Raw genomic sequence first — 20714 nt, 5'->3', positions numbered from 1 at the left:
CAATCCCTGGTATTTAAAAAAATAAATCAATTAAAGTTCTTACCTAGATGATTTTGTAGCTCTCGTGTCTGCCCATCTTCAGTTGGAGTGATAAGATCCCATATGAAACCTTTGATTTTCTCATCTCCTCGGTAGTGAACAAGGCAATATGCTAAGAGAGCTCGGCATATTATCTCTACGTCATGCTCATTTAGCTGTCTTTTAAAACGTCCATGGGAGAGAATCTCTCTCCATCGGCCCCACCTGGTAAAAAAGGGTATATTTACATTAGTAATAAAATAAGTTGTAGCAGCAAAATATTGTTTAGCTAATAAATAAAATCAATGAAAAACTTATAACAGGATTTGCTATTGATGTTTTTCCCCATGTAGAAAACAAAAAGGCATGGAATAGTAATTGCTAATATATTCAAGGAGTTTGACTTTAGTGATACATTTATAATTTAAACACTTAAGGATATCTTATCCTTTTACCATTACATATATGTTAAATTTAGAAATTCTTCATACTTTAAAAATACTTTAACAAGAAATACTTAAAACAGTAGACATTTTCCACAAGTTTATGTATAACCTCTTATAAAATAATATTTTACCCATAAACTAGCAGGTTTTTCTCTACTCTGAAGCACTCAGTTCTCCCATAGCCACTGGTACGGTCACAGGGTCTCCGAAGTTTGGGTTTTTCATCTCCTTCACTTTCAGCTTCAGATAATTCAGCCAATTCATCTTTTGTGGCACTAAAGGGTCTTGTTTGCTTCCTAATTCTTGGAGTGTCAATAACCAAGCTGTTCTGTAAAATTTAGCTATTATTACTTAAAGGCAACTTCATCTTGTTGCTTATAATAATGTTTTATTTTTATCTTTCAAACTATACAAATAATTATACAAGGAAAAAATAAATTACAGTTCTAACACAGTATGAAGTCAACTTAAACATTATTTTACATTCCTCTAAAATTATTACTACCACACATATATCATTTTATGAAATTAGACATAGGTTAAAAAGAATTCAGTATTTTGTTTGATTATTAATATGAAAATTATTATAATTCAGCAATGATTAAAAATATATATTTTTTCAGTGGAAAACAATTTTATTTTTATTTTAAAGAAAATAAAAATTAGAAAAAAAATTTAAAATGATACACAATTTCAAAACAAGGTGACAGGAAATCAGCAATGGTTGTTATATTACATATTGTTATCTTCAAAACAGTTGTTCAGATTACCAGATATAAACATGTACATTGGCCCCCAAAAATTAAGCATTAACTATACATTATCATAAACCACTAGAAATTAGTAGTATAATTATCTTAGCTATCTTGTGTATATATAATTTTTTCCCTTCCTTTTTTCTTTTCTCCTTTCCCTTTCACAATACCTATCGTACCTTTCAGATCTTATTTACTCTTTCGGTTTTTGACACTAGGAAGAGAATATGATGTTTACACATGCAGGTCTGATTTATTTCACTTATGAGTATGGTCTCTAGTTGCATCCATGTACCTACAAAAGCCTCTAGTTTAGCTTTCTTTATAGCGAGTAATACTCCATCGTATAAAAATACCATATCGTTTTATCCATTCTTCAGTTGACGGGCATTTGGGTTGTCTCCAAGAATTAGCTACGACAAATTGCACTGCTATAAACATGGGTGCACATATATCGCTGTGGTAGGATGTCTTCAATTCTTCTGTGAAAATACCCAGGAGGGGAATAGCTGGGTTAAGTGGGACTTCTAATTCTAGTTTTGTGAGAAATCTCCAAACTGATTTCCACAGTGGTTTCACCAATCTACACTCCCACCAACAGTGAAGAAGGGTTCCTTTTTCCCTACATCTCACTTGGTTCTTGGTTGATTTCTTGATGATAGCCATTCTTTGTGGGGTGAGATGGAATCTCAGTGTTGTTTTAATTTGCATTTCTCGAATGACCAGTGATGTTGAATGTTTTTTCATATATTTATTTTCCATTTGTATTTCTTCATCTGAGAAGTGTGTATTCATCTCAGATGCCCATTTTTGGATTGGGTCTTTCAATTTGGGGGGAATGATTTTTTTCAATTCTTTCTATGTTCTAGAGAGAAGTCCTTTGAGGGACAGTTGGCTATGTTTTTTCCAATTTGTGGGTTTTCTTTTTACTCTGTTGGTGATTTCTTTTGATGTGCAAAAACTTTTCAGTAAGATGAGATCCCAGTAGATTCTTTGAAGTATTTCTTGTACAGTGAACTTTCTACCTGCCCCAGTGTGTTCAAGATTTCTACCTACTTTCTCTTCCAGTAGATTTAGTGTTTCTATTTTAATATTTAGATTTTTGATGCATTTTGACGTTAGTTTAATGCATGGTCATAGACATGGGTCTAGTTTTAATCTGGTGCATGTGGACAGCCAGTTTTTCCAGCACAATTTATTAAAGAGGCTATCTTTCTACCAGTGAATACGTTTGGCTCCATTGTCAAAGATAAGGTGGCTAAGGGTGTTTGTAGTTGTGTCTGCATCTTCTAATTATAACATGTAGTTTAGCCCTTTTAATGTTGTACCTAATTAATAATTTAATTCACATGGTCTTCAGCTTTTTTTTTTTTTTTTCCGGTACTGGGAACCAAACTCACGATCTTGCGCTTGCCAGCCAGGCGCTTTGCCGCTGAGCTAAATCCCCAGCCCCAGCTTTTAACATAAATAAATGCTAAGGTAAATCTTCATGATATAAATTCATCTAGACGAAGGGAAATATCCAGGAAATGAAATATTGTTTTCAGGTTATGAATATTTGGTAGGCAAAGGCATGGTGAGTATACAGAGGAAATCAAAGATATGTTACATGCACGTGCAAACATGCCAATATGAAACCCATTACACTGTATAACTAATAAGCATAATTTTAAAAAGTTACAAATATTTTGTAGCCCTATAAACATGTTTTAGTTCTCTGTAAGTCATATACAAAAAAACCCCACAATTTGTGATTCAACTTCTCTATACTTGATTCAGTTTTTTTTTCTTTTTTTTTCCAGTACTGGGAATCGAACTCACGACCTCGCGCTTGCCAGGCAGGCGCTGTGTTGCTGAGCTAAATCCCCAGCCCCTTGATTCAGTTTAATTCATTCAAAACAACTTAAACTGACATACACTATACCATTACTGAGCCACTTTTACTTATTACCATGCTCACTATCTCTACAATTCTGCCACAACGTCTACCTGGAATTTATAAACTCATTTTCACCAATGACCCACTGTGATTCCCTCTGCCTTAAAATCTTTTCCCTTATGTCCTTACACTGTGTTGGTTTTACCACATCATTTAAATCTTAGTATAAACTTTCCTGCAGAGTGACCTCAGGGAACCCTATTATCTAATGATATTTCCAGTCATCCAGCATTCTCTGCCATCTTACTGTTTCATTTTCTTTATTCTTTAAAATTATCTTATGTATTTATTTACAGCTGTCTCAGCTAGTAGGTAGAATGTAAGCTCTATGAAAGAGATGCTTTTCTGTCTGGTCCCAACAGCTCTAAAGTGAGAATGATGCTAGGCTCACAGTAAGTTCTTTTTTACTTTTTCTTGCTACACAGTCTAGGGCCAGCCTCAAATTGGCCTTGAAGTAATGGTCTCCGGCCTCAGTTGTCCAATATCTGGGCTTACAGGTATGCACCAACATGCCCAGTTTAGTGGTATGTCCTTTTTGGGTCTACATTAGGTATCTATGAATGTCTGTATAGTCCCAATATACTACTGAAAAATCATAAACAGAGATCACATTGTAACTATTGTTCTGTATTTTGCACTCTTAAAATGTAACTGTCTTAGAGCCTGTTCTATGTTACTACAAACACATATACAGGATTATGTTAAATTACTGCAGTAGGCAGTTTGAATGTACCATTCATGTACTGTGGGAAAGTTCATTTCTAAATTTCTACTATAAGGTTGGGTAGGTATGGTGGTGCACACCTGTAGTTGCAGCACTCAGGAGGCTGAAGCAGGAGCACCATGAGTTCAAAGCCAGCCTGAGCTACATAGTAAGATCCTGTCTCAAAAAACATCTACTATAACTAAATTGCTGCAATGAGCATCATTTTACTACCTTATCAATATACATGTGAAGTTGTTACTGGTACAGGACAGATTCTTAAGAGTCAATTATTTACCCAATGGAATTTTAAAATTATTTCGTTTAGTTACATGAAAAAAAAAAATGTTTACCATTCTGGTTGGGGTTGCATTACATCCATAAATTAAAATTTCTGTTTATAAAGCAAATTCTATAAAAATGTTTAAAATATTTGGTATTTTTGTTTCCAAATGACAAATCTCTCATTAACTTTCACTATAGTGAAATCATATCTATCTATCTATCTATATCTCCCTAAGTATTCTATATTTTTTTCTACTGTGAAGTTACTCTCTTGCAGTATATTTTTCTACTTCTGTTAGTACCAATATTTTTTAAAAAATTTTTATTTAAACTATTACTTTTTTTTTGAGACAGGATCTCACTATGCAGTTCAGACTGGCCTTGAGCTCACTTTGTAGCCCAGTTTGGTCTCAGATTTGCAACGATCCTCCTGCCTCAGCCTTCCGAGTGCTGGGATTACAGGCATGCGTCATCATGCCTGGCTTGTTAGTACCAATATTTAAGAAGACTGACTTATAAATTTATCTTCCATCCAGTTAATTCAATGAACTTGTTTATAAATTTTAATAGTTTTACAGATTGCACTGACTTTTTATGCGTACAAACATGCCATAGGCAGACTGTAACAATTTTACAACTGCACATTAAGTAGTAATGATGCAAGTAATGTTCCTCTAATTATAAAGCTTTACATTTTAAAAGGCCATCTATCAAAAAATGATCCCATGTACCAATCTTAATATAAAATTTCTTTAATCATTTAAGTTGTCATTGATGTAAGGCTCACAAATAATATTTCTATAAAATTACTAGACAGTTATCTTACTAATGGAACAGTTTATGTCACAATTTATCTGTTTATTATCAATTTCATGAATTTTACTTTCGCTTTCAGCCCTTTTTTGCTTAGCTCTAAGGTCAAAAAAGGAACAGTTTTAAAATGTCCCTGCCTTTTTCTTCTTTCCCATTATAACGGACTATCACGAATGGTTGCTGACACCAATAAAACAAAAAAAAAACAAAATAAAAATAACATGATTTGACAGTATCTAAAACTTTTTAAAAACAGACTTTTTAAGACTGTAAATTATGTCTCAAAGTTAATTTTCTCTATGTTATATCCACCACAACAGATACCAGAAATACTAAATTGAAACGGTGTCTAACTCATGTGCTCACTCTACCTCATTTCAGATATACAGAAATTTATTTCTGCCACTTCAAACTGAACATCTTAAAATATGATAACACTGCCAAAGTCTCTCAAAATAAAATTATTTTGAAGGAAATAAATACTTACTCTGCCACTGATGGCATCTATATCTATTTCTGCCTTTTTAGCCCACTTTTGCCAGAAGTTAGGATCATCTAAGGAAATATCTGTCCGGTTTCCAGAGGCCACAAAACTTGCCTGAAATATATAATGGTGGTTTTTCAAAATATTTTAAAAGTGAGAGGAAAAAAAAAAAATCTATGAATGTATACTTAAAACATTATTATATGTACTGCAGATAAGAATCTGAATTTATGACAACTGAAAAATCACAAACACACACATAATATACTCAAAGCATATTCAAAAATTCGGTGTTTTGACATACTGTATAAGGAAAAGGCTTAATGAAATTTAGGAGCAGAGCTAAATAAGTTATTACTGCTTATTAATATTAAACTTTAATAAAGGTATATGTTCTTTTTGGAAAGGAAACTACAAGGACAGAGATATACTTTCTAAAAGGGCTACATTAAAAAATTAGGGTAAAATGAGGATAATAAAATCTACCTACATAATATAGCTCATTTTCTAATATACTTCCACTTCATTTCCATCACATTTTCAGACAGACATATCTCTCAAAGAACATGTAACATATTATATGGAAAATAAAAAAGAAATTCTCATCTTTTTTTTTAAAGTTCTTTGCCAGTTGTTGGGGAATTACCTCAGTAGAAGAGCACTTGCCTATCATGCACAGGCTAGAAGTTTGATTACCAGCAACATAAAACAAACAAACAAAAAACCTTCTTCTCAAAAAATGCCATATAAAACTATCAAACAATACAAAAGATCTTTTCCTTAACCAAAGTACTGTATAAACATTTTAAACATTGAAGAAACTATAAAATGTTAGTTGGAAAAAAACTGTAGATATTGTCCTTCAAACCTGTGACATGTGGACTAATAACCACTGCTTACAACTTAAGCTACTGGGAATAAACCATGTTAATGAAAAGTTTTATAACATGCTTTATAAAAATGAAAGAAGCAATGATACACAATGCTCGAAGAAACAAAACGGCCTGAAAAACATGCTGTTACAAAAATACATGTAAGAATGTCTCACTTTAAAAGATCCTCAAAAAAAACCACAAAACCCAGTAAATAAATAAAAGACCCTCAAAGGAGAATATATATTGTAAATGGCTTTAAAATAATGCCTAATATCTTGAATATAACCAAAGGCTAAAAATCTTCTTTAAAAAATCGCATCTCTTTTTTTCTAAAAAACATCTTGATGGAAATTTAAAATGAAGAAAATCAAACAGCAAAAGAAAGTAAAACCGTTGAAAGCACACAAGCCACATATGACATTCAAGATAAATGAAAGATTTAACATAAAATAATTAATATCAAGGAATTAGGTTTTTATTTTTGAGGTGATTATTGTATTGTGGCTCTGTTAGAAGTTATTTTCTTTAGTGATACAATGAAACATATAAAGATGATGACAAGGTAGCTGCGATTTACTAAAAAATAACATGAAATTTGGGTGAAGTAGTAATGAAACAAATTTAGCATATGAGTTGATATAGGAGCTGGATAATGAATATACAGATTTCTTATGCTATTTTATCCGTATCTGTAGTTTGAAACATTACAAAATGTCTATTAAATGAGCAGGAACAAAATTAAAATACTAAATGCTTCTTCTTGAACTTTAAAATTCTGCTTTTGTACTGACTTCAAAGTAGTAGGTACATTCATTCGTTGTATCTAGCTTTCTTTCCTCTGAGGTTGGGGTCTATTTTAAGGTGCTTGTATAAAGCAAGTGTTAAACATTGCTGCTGTTTACAAATGTGTCTTTTCCTAACATATTTAGTAAGTAGAAGTGACAATAATACAATGAAATGGGTTCAAATCCTTTTCTTTTTCCTCTACACTCCAGTTTTTAGTACTATGAAACTACAAACACTGGTAATTATTTTCTTTGTGAAATGATTAGTAGAATAGGCCGAATTTTGTTTTCCAAAGATATCTGCTCCTAATTGCTGGAATCTTTTGACTGTTGTCTTAAGAAAATTTACAGATGTTATTATGTATCTTAAAATGGTGAGATTATCTTGTATTATCCAAGTGGGGCCAAATGTCATTATGGGGATCATGACAAGGAGGAGGCAGAGGGAGATCTGATTCTGAAAGACAAATGATATGATACAACTACAGTAGAGAGCAGACTGTGGTCAGAAGCCAAGCAAGGAAGGACTCCTAGGAAATACAAGAGGTAAGAAAAAACAGTCTCTCCTGGAGCCTGAACAATGATCCAACCTCACTGACACCTTTGTTTTTAAACCTGTCAGATTCATGCTAAACCTCTGGCATTCAAAACTGTAAGATAATAAGTTGTGCTATTTATAGTCACAAAATTTATTATAGCGGCAAAACAAAATAAAGATACATCACATATTATAAAAACTCATATCCATTTTGAAAAAACAAAGTTTATCCTTTATTTCCTTCATTTGGTGGTACTGAGGATGAAATCCAGGGGAACTTTTATCAGTGAGCTCTATCTCCAGCCCTACTGATTTTTATCATCATTTTTTTTTAATTTTAAAGAAAAAAAGTAACAAAATAACAGCAATGAAGACAAAAACAAAACCATAAAAATGACACAGGATTTTAAAACAAGATGATTGGAATTAACAATGGTTGTTATATGATATATTGTTATCTTCAATGAAGTTGCTTAATTACCAGATGTAAGAATACAAGACTGATCAAACAAATAAAGACAATAACAAGTAATAAAAAAAAATAGAAATAAAACAAAGTTTCACTGAACAAGATGACAGGAATTCAACAATGCTTGTTAGACTGCATTATTATTTTTTTGAGACAGGATCTCTCTAAGTTGCCCAGGCAAGTTTTGGAACTTTTTGTGATTCTCCTGCCTCTGAATCCTAAGTAGCTGAAATTATAAGCATGTCCCCCGCTGCCCCGGTCTGGCTCTGTTTTGAGATTTTACCAAGCTAGTAAATGGCTACTTGTTTTATAAAAATTGTACAATATTTAACATGAAAAACTATAAGTAGAAAATGAAAGGAAATAGATTTTTAATGTTAAAGCGGATATCTGCTAATAAGTAACTGCTGATAAATAATTTGCCAAGAAAAAACTACATTTCATGTTGACTCTTTGTTATATTCATTATAAGAAAAATAATAAATTTATTTTTCAAATAAAATTTTTAGTAATTCCTAAATAATTCAAAGCACTATTATTAAGTGACATAACCTATTTTCAAGATAACTTTGATAATTCTCAAGGACTGTGACAATGAGATAAAATGCCCACTGTGGAAGATGTTACAAAGGCAAGTTTATCAATGGCTTCTATCTCCTCCAAAGTTGGTTTTCCTGGAGTACATTCCTGCAATCATTACATTCATTTATTATTTACAATGAAAGACTGTTAACCGATGAAATCTATCTTCCTACAATTCAAAGTAGCAGAAAGATAGTAGGAGCCAAAGGGCCCCTACAAATAAGCAATACATAAGTAGCATGACATAAGATCGTTATGTTTTATAAGTTACATAACTGAAATTCTCCCATTCTATGCCTGATTTTTAAAAATCTAACTATAGGAGCTTGGGAATGTAGCTCAGTATAGAGCACCAGTCCAACATATTAAACGTTTCATCTCTAGCACACAACCCACCACACTCTAAAAACTCAGGCAAGAAACTTTTCTAATTCTAGAGTCCACCTAAATGCCCTGATGAAAAATCTTTTAAAACAATGTTCACTTACAGAAGAAGTTAAAAATGAATTCTACTTGATAGATATGTACCAAGTCTAAGTATTTTAAGCACTGTGCTCCATATGTAGCTCCTTATAAAACATCATATAATAATACAAAGAAATGTAGACTGTAGTTAACACTATGCTTTATTGGTACAAATGTTGAGAATAATATATATAGGTAAAGTCTGGAAATTCTAGGGAAAAGTAAAAGATCACACCAACTTCCACCACTGGTGCCAATAAATATGTAGTGTCACATCCACTATGTCAAATGTCCACTATTCAGTGGCATTACTGCACAACTAATGGGAAAAGTCAAATGAACAACTTACTCTCGTGGTTCTTCTTTTGTTTTTGTATTTTTTTAGACAGGCTCGCTATGTATCTCAGGCTGGCAAACTCTCAGCAATCCTGTCTCAGCCTCCAGAGTGCTAGGACCCCTGGCTAGCTTTCTTTCTAAATGTAATACTCCCTGATCTGAGTCTTCAATGCAGATACTTAAATGCTTCTATCTCATTCTTAGAGCATAGCTAATTATGATTATAGAGTATACCATATTCATCTAAGTAATGCTTATGGATCACATATAGTATAGTAGGAAAGGCCAACCATGATTATCATTTCTTTAAAGGTAAGACTAATACAGATTAAGTGAATTGTACAAGGTCAATCAGCTCATAAGTCAAAATTTAAATATTGGTATGCTGACCTCTATGAATATTATCATTAATATTTTAAACGAGGGAGCCTAGACTCACACATGGTTATTAAATGCTTTGTGCATGCCTATATAAATATATATATATATATATATATATATATATATATAAAGCTTAAACTATTATAATGGTTGATACATTGTCAAGTTGAGAAGTTTAAACCACTCAGCAGGGGGGCAGGGCCCTCACTTTGGAAACATCCTCATCCTGTGCAAGAGGACTGCACCATGAGTGCTATATCCTCGCTGGGGGCAGGTAGCCTGCTTACAATATACGGGAGGAAAAGAGGCTTGCTCTCCCCCTTTTTTGCTCTTGTTGCTTTTGCTGTTTTCCACTGCCTTGAACTATTGCTCCTCTGCCATGCCACCTTGCTTCAGAGCCACCTGATTATGGACTGAAACCTCTACAAACTGTAAGCTAAACAAACCTTTCCTCCTTAATTTTGAGTGCCAGGTATTTTCTCTCAGCAAGAGACAAGATCCTAAAAAGTCCTAAGATACCTAATAACAAAGACAATAGCCAAGACTAATTGTATCTTCAGTAATAACTAGAGAATTTCAGACATAAGGAAAAAAAAATCTGTACATACTAAAAAGAACCAAAGAACTGAAATTAAACATTTCCCAAGAAAGAAATCAGAGCCACGGTTTATTTATCCAATCATGAGTACTTTTAGATTGCAGTCTGAAGTTCAACAATCATTTCTACAGGTTCTAGACTATCATTTTCTCCCTGTGTGTGTGTGTATACACTATTAACTCACAAATCTCATCTATATCCTAGGTAACTGTAACTGTCCTGGACTTCTCCACTTGGATGCCTTATAAGTGTTACAAATTCAAGAGCTCCAGTTGTGTATTTTATTTTCACTACGTAACCCTTTTTCTCTTGCATTCCCTAACTCTTTAATGACACTATGATCCTGCTAGCCACTTAGGCCAGCTCTTTATCAACTCCTACTGACCGAAGTAGATCTACTACTCTAGTTTACCCATCATGATTTCTACATATACTTCTTTAATAATTTGCCTGCTTTCAGTCTTTCCCATTTCCAACTTCTCTACACTGCTGGTAGAGTTAAACTTTTACACTAGATTACATTGTGCCATTTTCTGCTTAAACAGATTTTAAAAATCTTAAATGCCTCAATCTTAAATGCTTCAGTATGAATTCTTCAAAGTGGTACACAATGCCCTTCACAAACAGCATCCAACTTCCTTATTCTTTAGTTTCATCTCCATTGAGTTTATTCCATGCATTCTTAAATACCTATTCCATATTCCTTAAATCTTTCCTGTAGTTAAGCAATATATCATTCATTTATGAGGTTTCTCTGTCTCTAACACAACAAAATCCATACTTTCTCCAAGACTCAACTCAAATATTATTTTCTTTGCAAAAGTTTTCCTTATTCTAGGACCAAAGTGTATAACAGATACTGTAAAATAGGAATAAAATGTTCAAATGGGTAGAGGAACAAGGGAGGTGGAAAGGGGAAAGGAAAGAAGGGAAAAGTAAGAAAAAGTGAGAAAAGAAGAAAAACATGGAAGCAGAGCTTTTGTAAATGGGGAGGGGAGAGGGATTGAAGGGAGAGGGGAATGGGGAAAAACAAGTTACATCCTGTACAGGTACAAACTCTCTATGGTGAATGTGGTCACTATGCATATCTAAAATGTACCAATACAATCTGATTAAAAAAAGTTTTCCTTATACTAAATTCTCCTATTCTACATATAATAAACATTTCCTCTTTTATTTTTTTACAGCAGCTATAATCTTTCATTTTAGTACGCCTCATATTTGGCTAAGCTTCTATATCACAGGGCTCCACATGAAGCCCTGAAAGCAAAGATAGGGATAGAATGGAGGAATATGTAGAAAGGAAGTAAAACCAAAGGAGAAAAACTTATGTAAGTTTGTGCAGGTGAGCCAGAATACCACAAGTAAAACAAACTTCAGGTGAATGAAGGCATAGGTATACCACGTCTCTGTTTAAAAAAAAAAGGTATTTAATAAATTCTACACATTTTTCCTCCAAAAAGGACATACAGTTTTAAGCTTCCTTTGAAAACAAGAATTAAAAAAAAAAAAAAATTAGGGGCACAGCACCTGCCTGGCAAGCGCAAGGTCCTCAGTTTAATTCCAGGTACCAAAAAAAAGAAAACAGAAATTGCATTTTATTCCTCCCCAAATTGGATTTTAGTATTTATTTATTGTGGAAAGAGGGTTTCTCTATGTAGTTCAGGCTGTCCTTGAACTTACTATGTAGCCTAGGGTGGCCTCAAACTCATGGTTATCCTTCTGCCTCAGCCTTCCAAGTGCTGGGATTACAGGCGTGTGCCACCACGCCTGACTAGATTTTAGTATTTAAAATAAACTTGGAAATATTCCTTTCCCTCTAGAAATCCTCCTTTCTTCCTTTCTTTAAATAGTTAAAATCAATGTAAGGTAATTTAGCTTCCTATGTTATATTTTGTTCTTTGGTATATATATTATATAGTTCATAAACTTCATTGATTTAAAATGTTCTACTCCAATTAATATACAAAATTTGATAGTAAACATTCTATTTCACAAGGATTAGAAGAATACATGTGACATTTGATAAAACATCAGAAAACAGTAAAAGAAAATAATATATAATCTATGGCTTTTGAGCTAATTTAGTAGGTTTAAAGATTGAGGAGAAACAGTTCATTTTTTTTCAATTGGGATGTGAACATCACTCTATATTACAAACTAGTACTCTCTGTTACCTTGGCAAATGTAGATCCACGTCCTTCTGATTCAATTGTAATAGTTTTCGTACGGCGTAGTAAAATCTGATCGATATCTTCTTCACAGAATTTAGAACCTTCATCTTCTTCCTCCATAATGGCACCATAAGCACCTCTTCGAAGCAGGTCTTCTATTTCCTTTTTAGAAAGTTGTTGAATCTAAAGGGAAAATAATTCCAGTAACAAGAGCATTTTTTGAAGTTCGTAAAATGGGAAAGTATCCCTAAAAATGCTAAAAACATAAAAAAAACACGTTTGAATTTCACTTAGTTTTGGGATGTACCTAAGAGAGAGATCACTGAAATAATACAGTAGAGTGGGTATGGTGGCATATAACTGTAATCTCAGCTACCAAGCAGCTGGAGGCATGAGGATCAGAAAATTGAGCCCAGCCTGCGCAACACAGTAAGACTCTGTATCAAAATAAAACAAGGGGCTGGGGATTTAGCTCAGCGGCAAAGCGCCTGCCTGGCAAGCGCAAGGTCGTGAGTTCGGTTCCTGGTACCGGAGAAAAAACAAAACCAAAAAACAAAACAAAACAAAACAAAACAAAACAAAACGAGGGGCTGGGGATTTAGCTCAGCGGCATAGCGCCTGCCTGACAAGTGCAAGGTCATGAGTTCAACTCCTGGTACCAGAAAAACAAACAAACAAACAAAAAAACCAACAAAATAAAACAAAACGAAATGAAACAAAATCACAGCCCAAAATTGTTTACTCTCCTTTGCTATCTTTAAAATAAGAATTATGATCTGCCTTAAATGGCCTCAATTAAACCAAAGCCTCTGAAGTAGCTATCTTCAGGATTCTTTTTAGGACTAGGATTCTATTTAAACAAAAATCTTGAGGCAAAAAAGCTTCCACAAATGAAGATTTATAACAAAATGGAGCCATTACTAAAATGTGATCTTTAAAAAAAAATTGAAAAACTGTTTATACAAATAACAAAAATTTTTTTTCATAAATTCTATTCTGCAAATATACAAAAAACACCCAAAAAACAAATGAACAAAAAACCCAAAGTACTTCTCTCCTAAAAACACATTCTTAAGAGTTCTTAAGCTCTGGAGCTATACATGTAGAGACTAAAAAGCACTCAGAAATATTAAATAAAAATAGTTCCACTCTGAATATACTCTCTTAAAAACAATGCAGTGTTCCCTGTAGACCAAAACTGAATGATACAGTATATGAGGTAAAATGAAATACAAACAAAAACCCAAGTTGAAAAAAAAAAAAATGTATATATATATATATATGTACATACACCACCAACAGTACTTTCTCTTCCACTCATGCTCTGTAATACAGCTTTATCCAGGCCTAGTTTCAGACTGGCTCGGTCAAACATCTCTCTCTCATATGAATTACGAGTTACTAATCTGTAGACTTTAACCGCTTTGTTCTGACCAATTCTGTGGCAACGAGCCTGGGCCTATAAAAAAATTAGAAAGGTACAGGTTAAATTTTTTTCACAAATGCACTGACTATATGGAATATAAAAATTTGAAAATTTATAGACTAAAATTATAAACAAGAAATTAAGGTAGGGCTTATCAGAATGAGAAATGATCTTACAAACATTAGAAAGTTAAAACTTAACCTTATACTTCAGAGAATATCAGCTCATGATGCACTATTGTGTTTTTAATAGGGGTATAATGGAGGAACCCTAATCTGAAAACCAAAATATCCCGAAATCTTAAATTTTTTGATAACAAATGACATTACAAGCAGAAATTTCCACATCTGATCTGACGTGATCAGATCAGATGTGATTAAAGAAAACCCAGACACACTAAAATATTGTATAAAATTACCTTTAGGGTATATATACAGAGTACATTTGAAACAATTATACAGAGTACATTCATAAATAAATTTGGTGTTTACAGCTGGGATACCAAGATACTTCATTAGATATATCAATTTCAACATAAACATATCGAAAAGATTATAGAAAACAGCAGGGAAAAATTCAGAAATTTAGGTTTGGACTTTACAGCTTGAGGTGCCATCAGATAAAAGAATCTGTAGATTTTGTTCATTTCTAACATTAAAAGTTGAGTAGTTCCTTATCCAAAATGCTTAGAACCACATATTTTTCAAGTTTTAGGTATTTCTGGATTTTGGAATATCTGCATATACTGAATGAGGTATCTTGGTATCCCAACTCATCTGTTGGAAATTTTGACCCTCTCTGGTCATTCTAATTAATAATCTTGCTTAAAGTACAAACATAATTATAACGTGTAATTATACCTTCATTTACTTTAGTATTTTATGAAAAGACATATTATGGCTCAATTCCACATGTATTATATGTTGAGGTGAAATTAAAATAAATGAGTACTTATTTATACAGAATTAAAATCTTAAAATTTTAATCTTATTATAAATAAGTTATTCTTAAAGCTTAGGTCTCTCAAATTTATAGAACATGCTTGTTTTTCCCTCTCTTTTCTTGTGATGCTGGAGCTATCCAGAGAAAACCTAGGGTTTTGTGCACTCTAAGCAAATACTCTTATTACAGAACTATATGCCCAGACTCTACAAATTAAAGAGTAAAAGTACTGTGTCCATCTACCCATAACAAATTAGTAAGACATAATTATTAGAAGTGTATTTTATATTTTATCATTAAAATTAAAATAATTTCATTTATTTTACTAGAGGAATAAAAATAAAAGATGTAAATTACTACAAAGTTACATGAATTAAAAAAAAATTGTTATAGTTATGAAAGGAATTTATTACCTGAAGATCATTTTGAGGATTCCAATCAGAATCAAAAATTATACACGTATCAGCTGCAGTTAAGTTGATGCCCAACCCACCAGCTCGTGTGCACAGAAGAAAAACAAATCGATCTGAATCAGGTTTACTAAATCGATCTATAGCAGCTTGTCGAAGATTCCCTCTGACTCTCCCATCAATTCGCTCATACAAGTATCTATCAAATAAAATACAATTAATTTAGATAGATACACATAATGAAAACAGAGGCACATTATATTACAGGTAAAGTCAGTTTTCTTGCAATTTTATGTTTACAATAAAATTAAAAAGCATTATCATTCAAATGGTTTCTGGTTTTATACTTCTTGATGTTAATGCTAAGAAGAAAACAAAAGAATACTAACATAAATTCTGCCTTTTTGAATTTATAGGTAAAACAGTATTACTGTAAATATCATGTTCAGTAGATGTAATAAAAAATAAGACAATTCATAAAAAATACTATGCTAACTTCATAGTAAGTTACTTTTCTCCAAAGAAGTAATGACTTTCACAAGACTATACTGGAGAAGCCTATGAACATTTCTTTATGTTCTATTCTTATCCATTTTACCTTCTCAACTGATATACTTGTTTATATACTATACCCTAATGAGGAGAAAATGAAATATTTTTTATACAATCATTCATGTAAAGTCTGATCTTTTAACTTCTTTTATCTTTCCTGTTTTTAACATACACAAACCTCAAAACTTGTAAGTCATCAATAAAAATAAAATACATAAAAATTTAGAAGGTATCAAAGAAATATAAGTAGTATCTATGTGGTATGTGCCACATTTCCTCTGGTTCAAGACACTCCTTTCCATATGTGATTTCCCAGTGTTTCAGTACTACCTCCACTATGATTTCCAGTAATAGCAAAACTAGGGGTGATTTCCCATAATGTTATTCATGACAATAATAAAACTTAGGTTTTCCATGAAATTCATCACTAAGGAAATTACACGTATATCTCTATACAAAATTATTTGTATAAAGAGATCAAGAAAAATTAAGAATGGTTATTTTTAGAAATAATACAATATGATCTCTCTCTACTCATACAGCATAAAAATGAGGCAAATACTTATGGAATGAGGCTACAGAAATGGAACACTGAGAATGAAAATGGAACCAGAGGCTGAGGATATACTTCAGTGGTAGAATACATGCTGAGTATGTACAAGGCCCTTGGGTTTGATCCCCTGCACCAAGAAAAAAAAAAAGCAAGAAGAAAAGAAATAAATAAAAATGAAGCATATCATCTTTACTTATTTATAATGGTCAAAATCTTATTTTTTACTTTAATGTAATACAACAAGTCAATATTAATAAAATATGAAGATATTCTTCTACCAAAAAACCCCCCAAGTTTCACAACAAAACAATTAGAGAGTAACAATGATTAATATATTCTGTATCATGATCACAAAAGAATGGGGAAAGCAGCTGGGCATGGTGGGGCATGCCTATAATCCCAGTTCTCAGGTGGCTGAGGCAGGAGGATCATGGTGAATTCGAGGCCAGCCTGTACTACAAAGTGAGTTTAAGACCAGCCTGAATTGCATAGTGAGACCCTCTCTCAAAAAGACAAAAAAAAAAAAAAAAAAAAGGGCAAAGGGATCAAAATCTTCAGAGTTAAAGTATTCCAGTGAAATTTCTGATTTCTTTCTATTTTGTTTTACTTTGATTCCTTTATAGTAAAATGTTGGTATCAAATTAGGTCTCTACTGCTGTGCTACAACAGCCCATAAATATTCTACTTATCTAGATAGTGTTAAATTACTTAAGATTATCTTACTATCCTGGATCCAAAGTAACAAAACAATAAACCCACATTAAACAAATCAAATAGACCAAATTTTAGTTAGCCTACTAAAAAAAAAAAAAATCAAACAGCATTAAGGTTCTAATTATAACAATGGAAATAGATCTGAAATGATTCTTGAAACACTTTTTTCAATTTTGAAGATGATCATTTGAAATGTAAGTGCATTCAAAGTATTATTACCGTAAGATGAACAAATCCAGTAAATTTAGAATAAACCTATTCCTGGATTAAAAAGTATTTGTGCAAGCCTTCATTAATAACACAGCACATTTCATAATACAATGGAATGAATTATACTCTGCCTTACCTTTTATGTATGAGATAATCTTCCAAGATGTCCAGGCAGCGAACCATCTGAGAGAAGATGAGCACTTTGTGACCCCCTGCTTTCATTTTGGGAAGCAATTTATCAATAAGGACCAATTTTCCGGCAGACTGGATCATTGCTTGAAGATGAAAATCCGAAGCAGTAGGACTATACGTATCTCTAAATTCTCCAAGTATTTTTTCCTCAGCACCTATCAAAAAAACATGAGGAAATAGCAGTTTGTATAAAGGTAAGGAATTCTCAATTGTTTTAAGTTAGAATTAGTGCTCCTCTGTGCTTCTGTAACATAACTTTCTGAGGCCAAGCACACAGCTTTGATTAGAATCATTTGTGTTTGTGGCTAACTTCTACTACTATCAGACTGTTAACTCTACTGGACACACAGATAATGTCTTCTGTAAATCTGTACATGCCAAACATTTAATGAAGCTAGGGAAAAAATAAAACATTTTTCAAACCACAGGTAAGTATGTATATATATTTATATTTTTTAAACAAACATTTAATTTTTATGTATCAATCATAAAAGTAGTCATCACTAATAGTTGACCATAATTGATCTAGATATGAATAAGAACATCTTTCTAGCCCACAAACAAGGAAAGTAGAAAACATTAAAAGGGAAATGTTACAGGTTCTTGACACATACTTCGTTCAGAGAATTGAGATCAGAATTTGAGAGGTTCTCTGTGTTCCTTTCTTTAGCCTTTCTAGCCACCAACTGACTTGGATAAAGTAAACAAATGAGGTGTATATTAAAGGAGTAAATGCAATGTCCCAAACATTGTGCGAGCAAACTCAGGTAGAGGAATTGACAAGACCTTAACAATTATCATTACTGCACAGAATCTGAAAAAAAATAGACTGCAAAGAAACCAGGAAAAGCAATGCATATGCAGAAGCTCAAAGATGGGTTTTGAGTCTTGTCCATGAGGAGGGTTAAACTGGATAAGAACTCCAACCCAAAATAGACTGAACAAGATTCTTGGTCTTGTAAACTGGTTACTAATACTAGACACTATGTTAAAGCAGTCTGCATTGCAACTGCTTGTAAAATACTTGTAATTCTTCAGAACAGCAGAAAGGACAGTTGTAACAGCCACTATAGCTATAATGGTATTTTGGTGGAGTTCATTTTAACTACCTTTGATAAGATATGGATGATTACAGCATTTCCTGAGCTCCATCATAGTATTGACCAAGTTAGGTACATTAGTTTGTCCTGCGCCTTTGGATAAAAATGAAAAATTTTTCTCTAAAATAGCCCTGTAGTATTTCTTTTGAATGTTAGTAAGTTCTACTTCAATGATAGTTTCTTCCTTAGGCGCCAATTTCTTTTCTACGTCTTCCTTTAATCTTCTCAACATCATTGGCTTCAGGATAGCCTGAAGTTTCTGCACCTGGATAAAACATGAAAATAGATGTAACATGGTGCACACTGAATTCTACATACAGAATTAAAGAGATCTGATATGCTCGTCTACAAACAGTAATAGCATACCTGTTCCTCTGTTTTTAGATCTCCAAATTCTTGCATAAATGTTGACTCAGAAGGAAACCTTAAGGGTTCAAGAAAGTGCAGAAGACTGAAGAGTTCTTCAACTGTGTTTTGGAGAGGCGTTCCAGTCAAAAGCACCTTGTGTTCCTATTGAAAGCAAGAACAATTTACTTCATATACCACAGCTCTGTAAGTATGTAAAAGGTGACTCGGGTTACTAAAGTTTCAGTGTTGGAAAACAGTATTTTTCTGACCATAGTTTTGAAGAAACAAGTCTAAGTCATCTATACCCACGAATATTTAGCTCTGTACTTTTCCAATCACTTTAAAAGAAAATGCATTATCAATCTTGTAACATCCAACTGTGGGTGCTATTTTTAATTACTTATTACATGTTTTTAAAGAAGCATATTTTAGGTCTTCTCAAAGAAATGAGCATTTTCAGAACAAAAAGTTATTTGTTTCTTACGTTCTCAATTGCTGGTACAATAATTTTCATGACAAAGTGTTTGTTCTTTGTAAGTTGGGTGATCATTTAACTTTTTATAGAAAAAAAGATTATGAAATCATGGGGACTACAATGCAAGAATGTAAAGAGCTGACTGGAATATACTTTTAAAGTAGAATTTAAGGTGGGCATGATAGTGCATACCTATCATCCCAGCATTTGGGAGGCTGAAGGAGGAGGATTGATATGAGTTTGAGTTGGGCCTGGGCTACATAGTAAGTTCTAAGCAATCCTGAAATATGTAGTGAGACCCTGTCTCAAAAAACCAAAAGTAGAACATAACTAAAAATAAACATAATAGAAACGAAATAGAGTATTTTAAACAGTTCAAATTATAATCATTTAAAATTATGTTAAATTATCATTTAACTTCCCAGACTAAAAATTTGTGTATATGATAATAAATATACACAGATACACATCTGACTCTAAATATTGCAATGAGGAGCTGAACTGGGTCACCACAGATAGAAAATAAGTACAAAGAAACACTTGAGTTTTTACTGAATGTAGTTCCAATTATTTACTTTTTCAAATGCTGATACACTACTGATGTGATTTTTAGCACAACTTCAAAGGTTAAAAAACATTTTCACTTGAAAGAAGAAAACATACTAAGAAGAAAAGAAACCCTTCTAAATTTCTGGAGGGAATGTAAGGTAATACATCCCCTATGCAAATTAGTATGGAGACTCCTCAAAAACTAAAAATAGAAATTCTATTCGATCTGGCTATTTCCTGCTAGGTATCTTCCAGAAGAGTTAAAGACATTACATTACAACGATGTGTGCATGCCCATGTTTATTGCAGCAGTACTCAAAATAGCTAAATCTTGGAAGTGGCCTATACATCCATCAACGTATGAATGGATAAAGAAAATGTAGTACTGATATACAATGGAAACTATACTAACATTAAGAAAGATACATTTATTTGTAGGAAAATGGATGTACCTTGAGTATCACATAGATTCTCCTTATATGAGAAAACCAAAATAAAAATAATTTAAAGAGCACAATAGGGGCTGGGGATTTAGCTCAGCGGCAAAAGCGCCTGCCTGGCAAGCGCAAGGTCGTGAGTTCGGTTCCCGGTACCGGA

At 32.8% G+C, this 20714-nt stretch overlaps 1 protein-coding gene across 10 annotated transcripts in view; it reads right to left on the bottom strand.

Annotated features, from left to right (window-relative positions):
• The window catches only part of Chd9 (chromodomain helicase DNA binding protein 9), a 260391-nt gene that overhangs the window by 55560 nt on the left and 184117 nt on the right, over positions 1-20714 (bottom strand). For all 10 annotated transcript variants that reach the window (XM_005388286.2, XM_013516197.1, XM_013516196.1 and 7 more), the window contains 9 exons: positions 19112-19255; positions 18755-19010; positions 17590-17800; positions 15428-15623; positions 13938-14105; positions 12650-12829; positions 5447-5557; positions 596-792; positions 44-243 (listed from right to left, as the gene is read on the bottom strand). In XM_005388286.2, the coding sequence (XP_005388343.1) occupies positions 44-243; positions 596-792; positions 5447-5557; positions 12650-12829; positions 13938-14105; positions 15428-15623; positions 17590-17800; positions 18755-19010; positions 19112-19255 (1663 nt within the window). The remainder of the gene's footprint in view (positions 1-43; positions 244-595; positions 793-5446; positions 5558-12649; positions 12830-13937; positions 14106-15427; positions 15624-17589; positions 17801-18754; positions 19011-19111; positions 19256-20714) is intronic.

This window comes from Chinchilla lanigera, unplaced genomic scaffold (genome assembly GCF_000276665.1).
Source record: "Chinchilla lanigera isolate Chin_1 unplaced genomic scaffold, ChiLan1.0 scaffold00032, whole genome shotgun sequence".
Lineage (NCBI taxonomy): Eukaryota > Metazoa > Chordata > Mammalia > Rodentia > Chinchillidae > Chinchilla > Chinchilla lanigera.
Note: the sequence above shows the minus strand (reverse complement) of the source record. Positions and strands in the feature narration are given on the sequence as shown.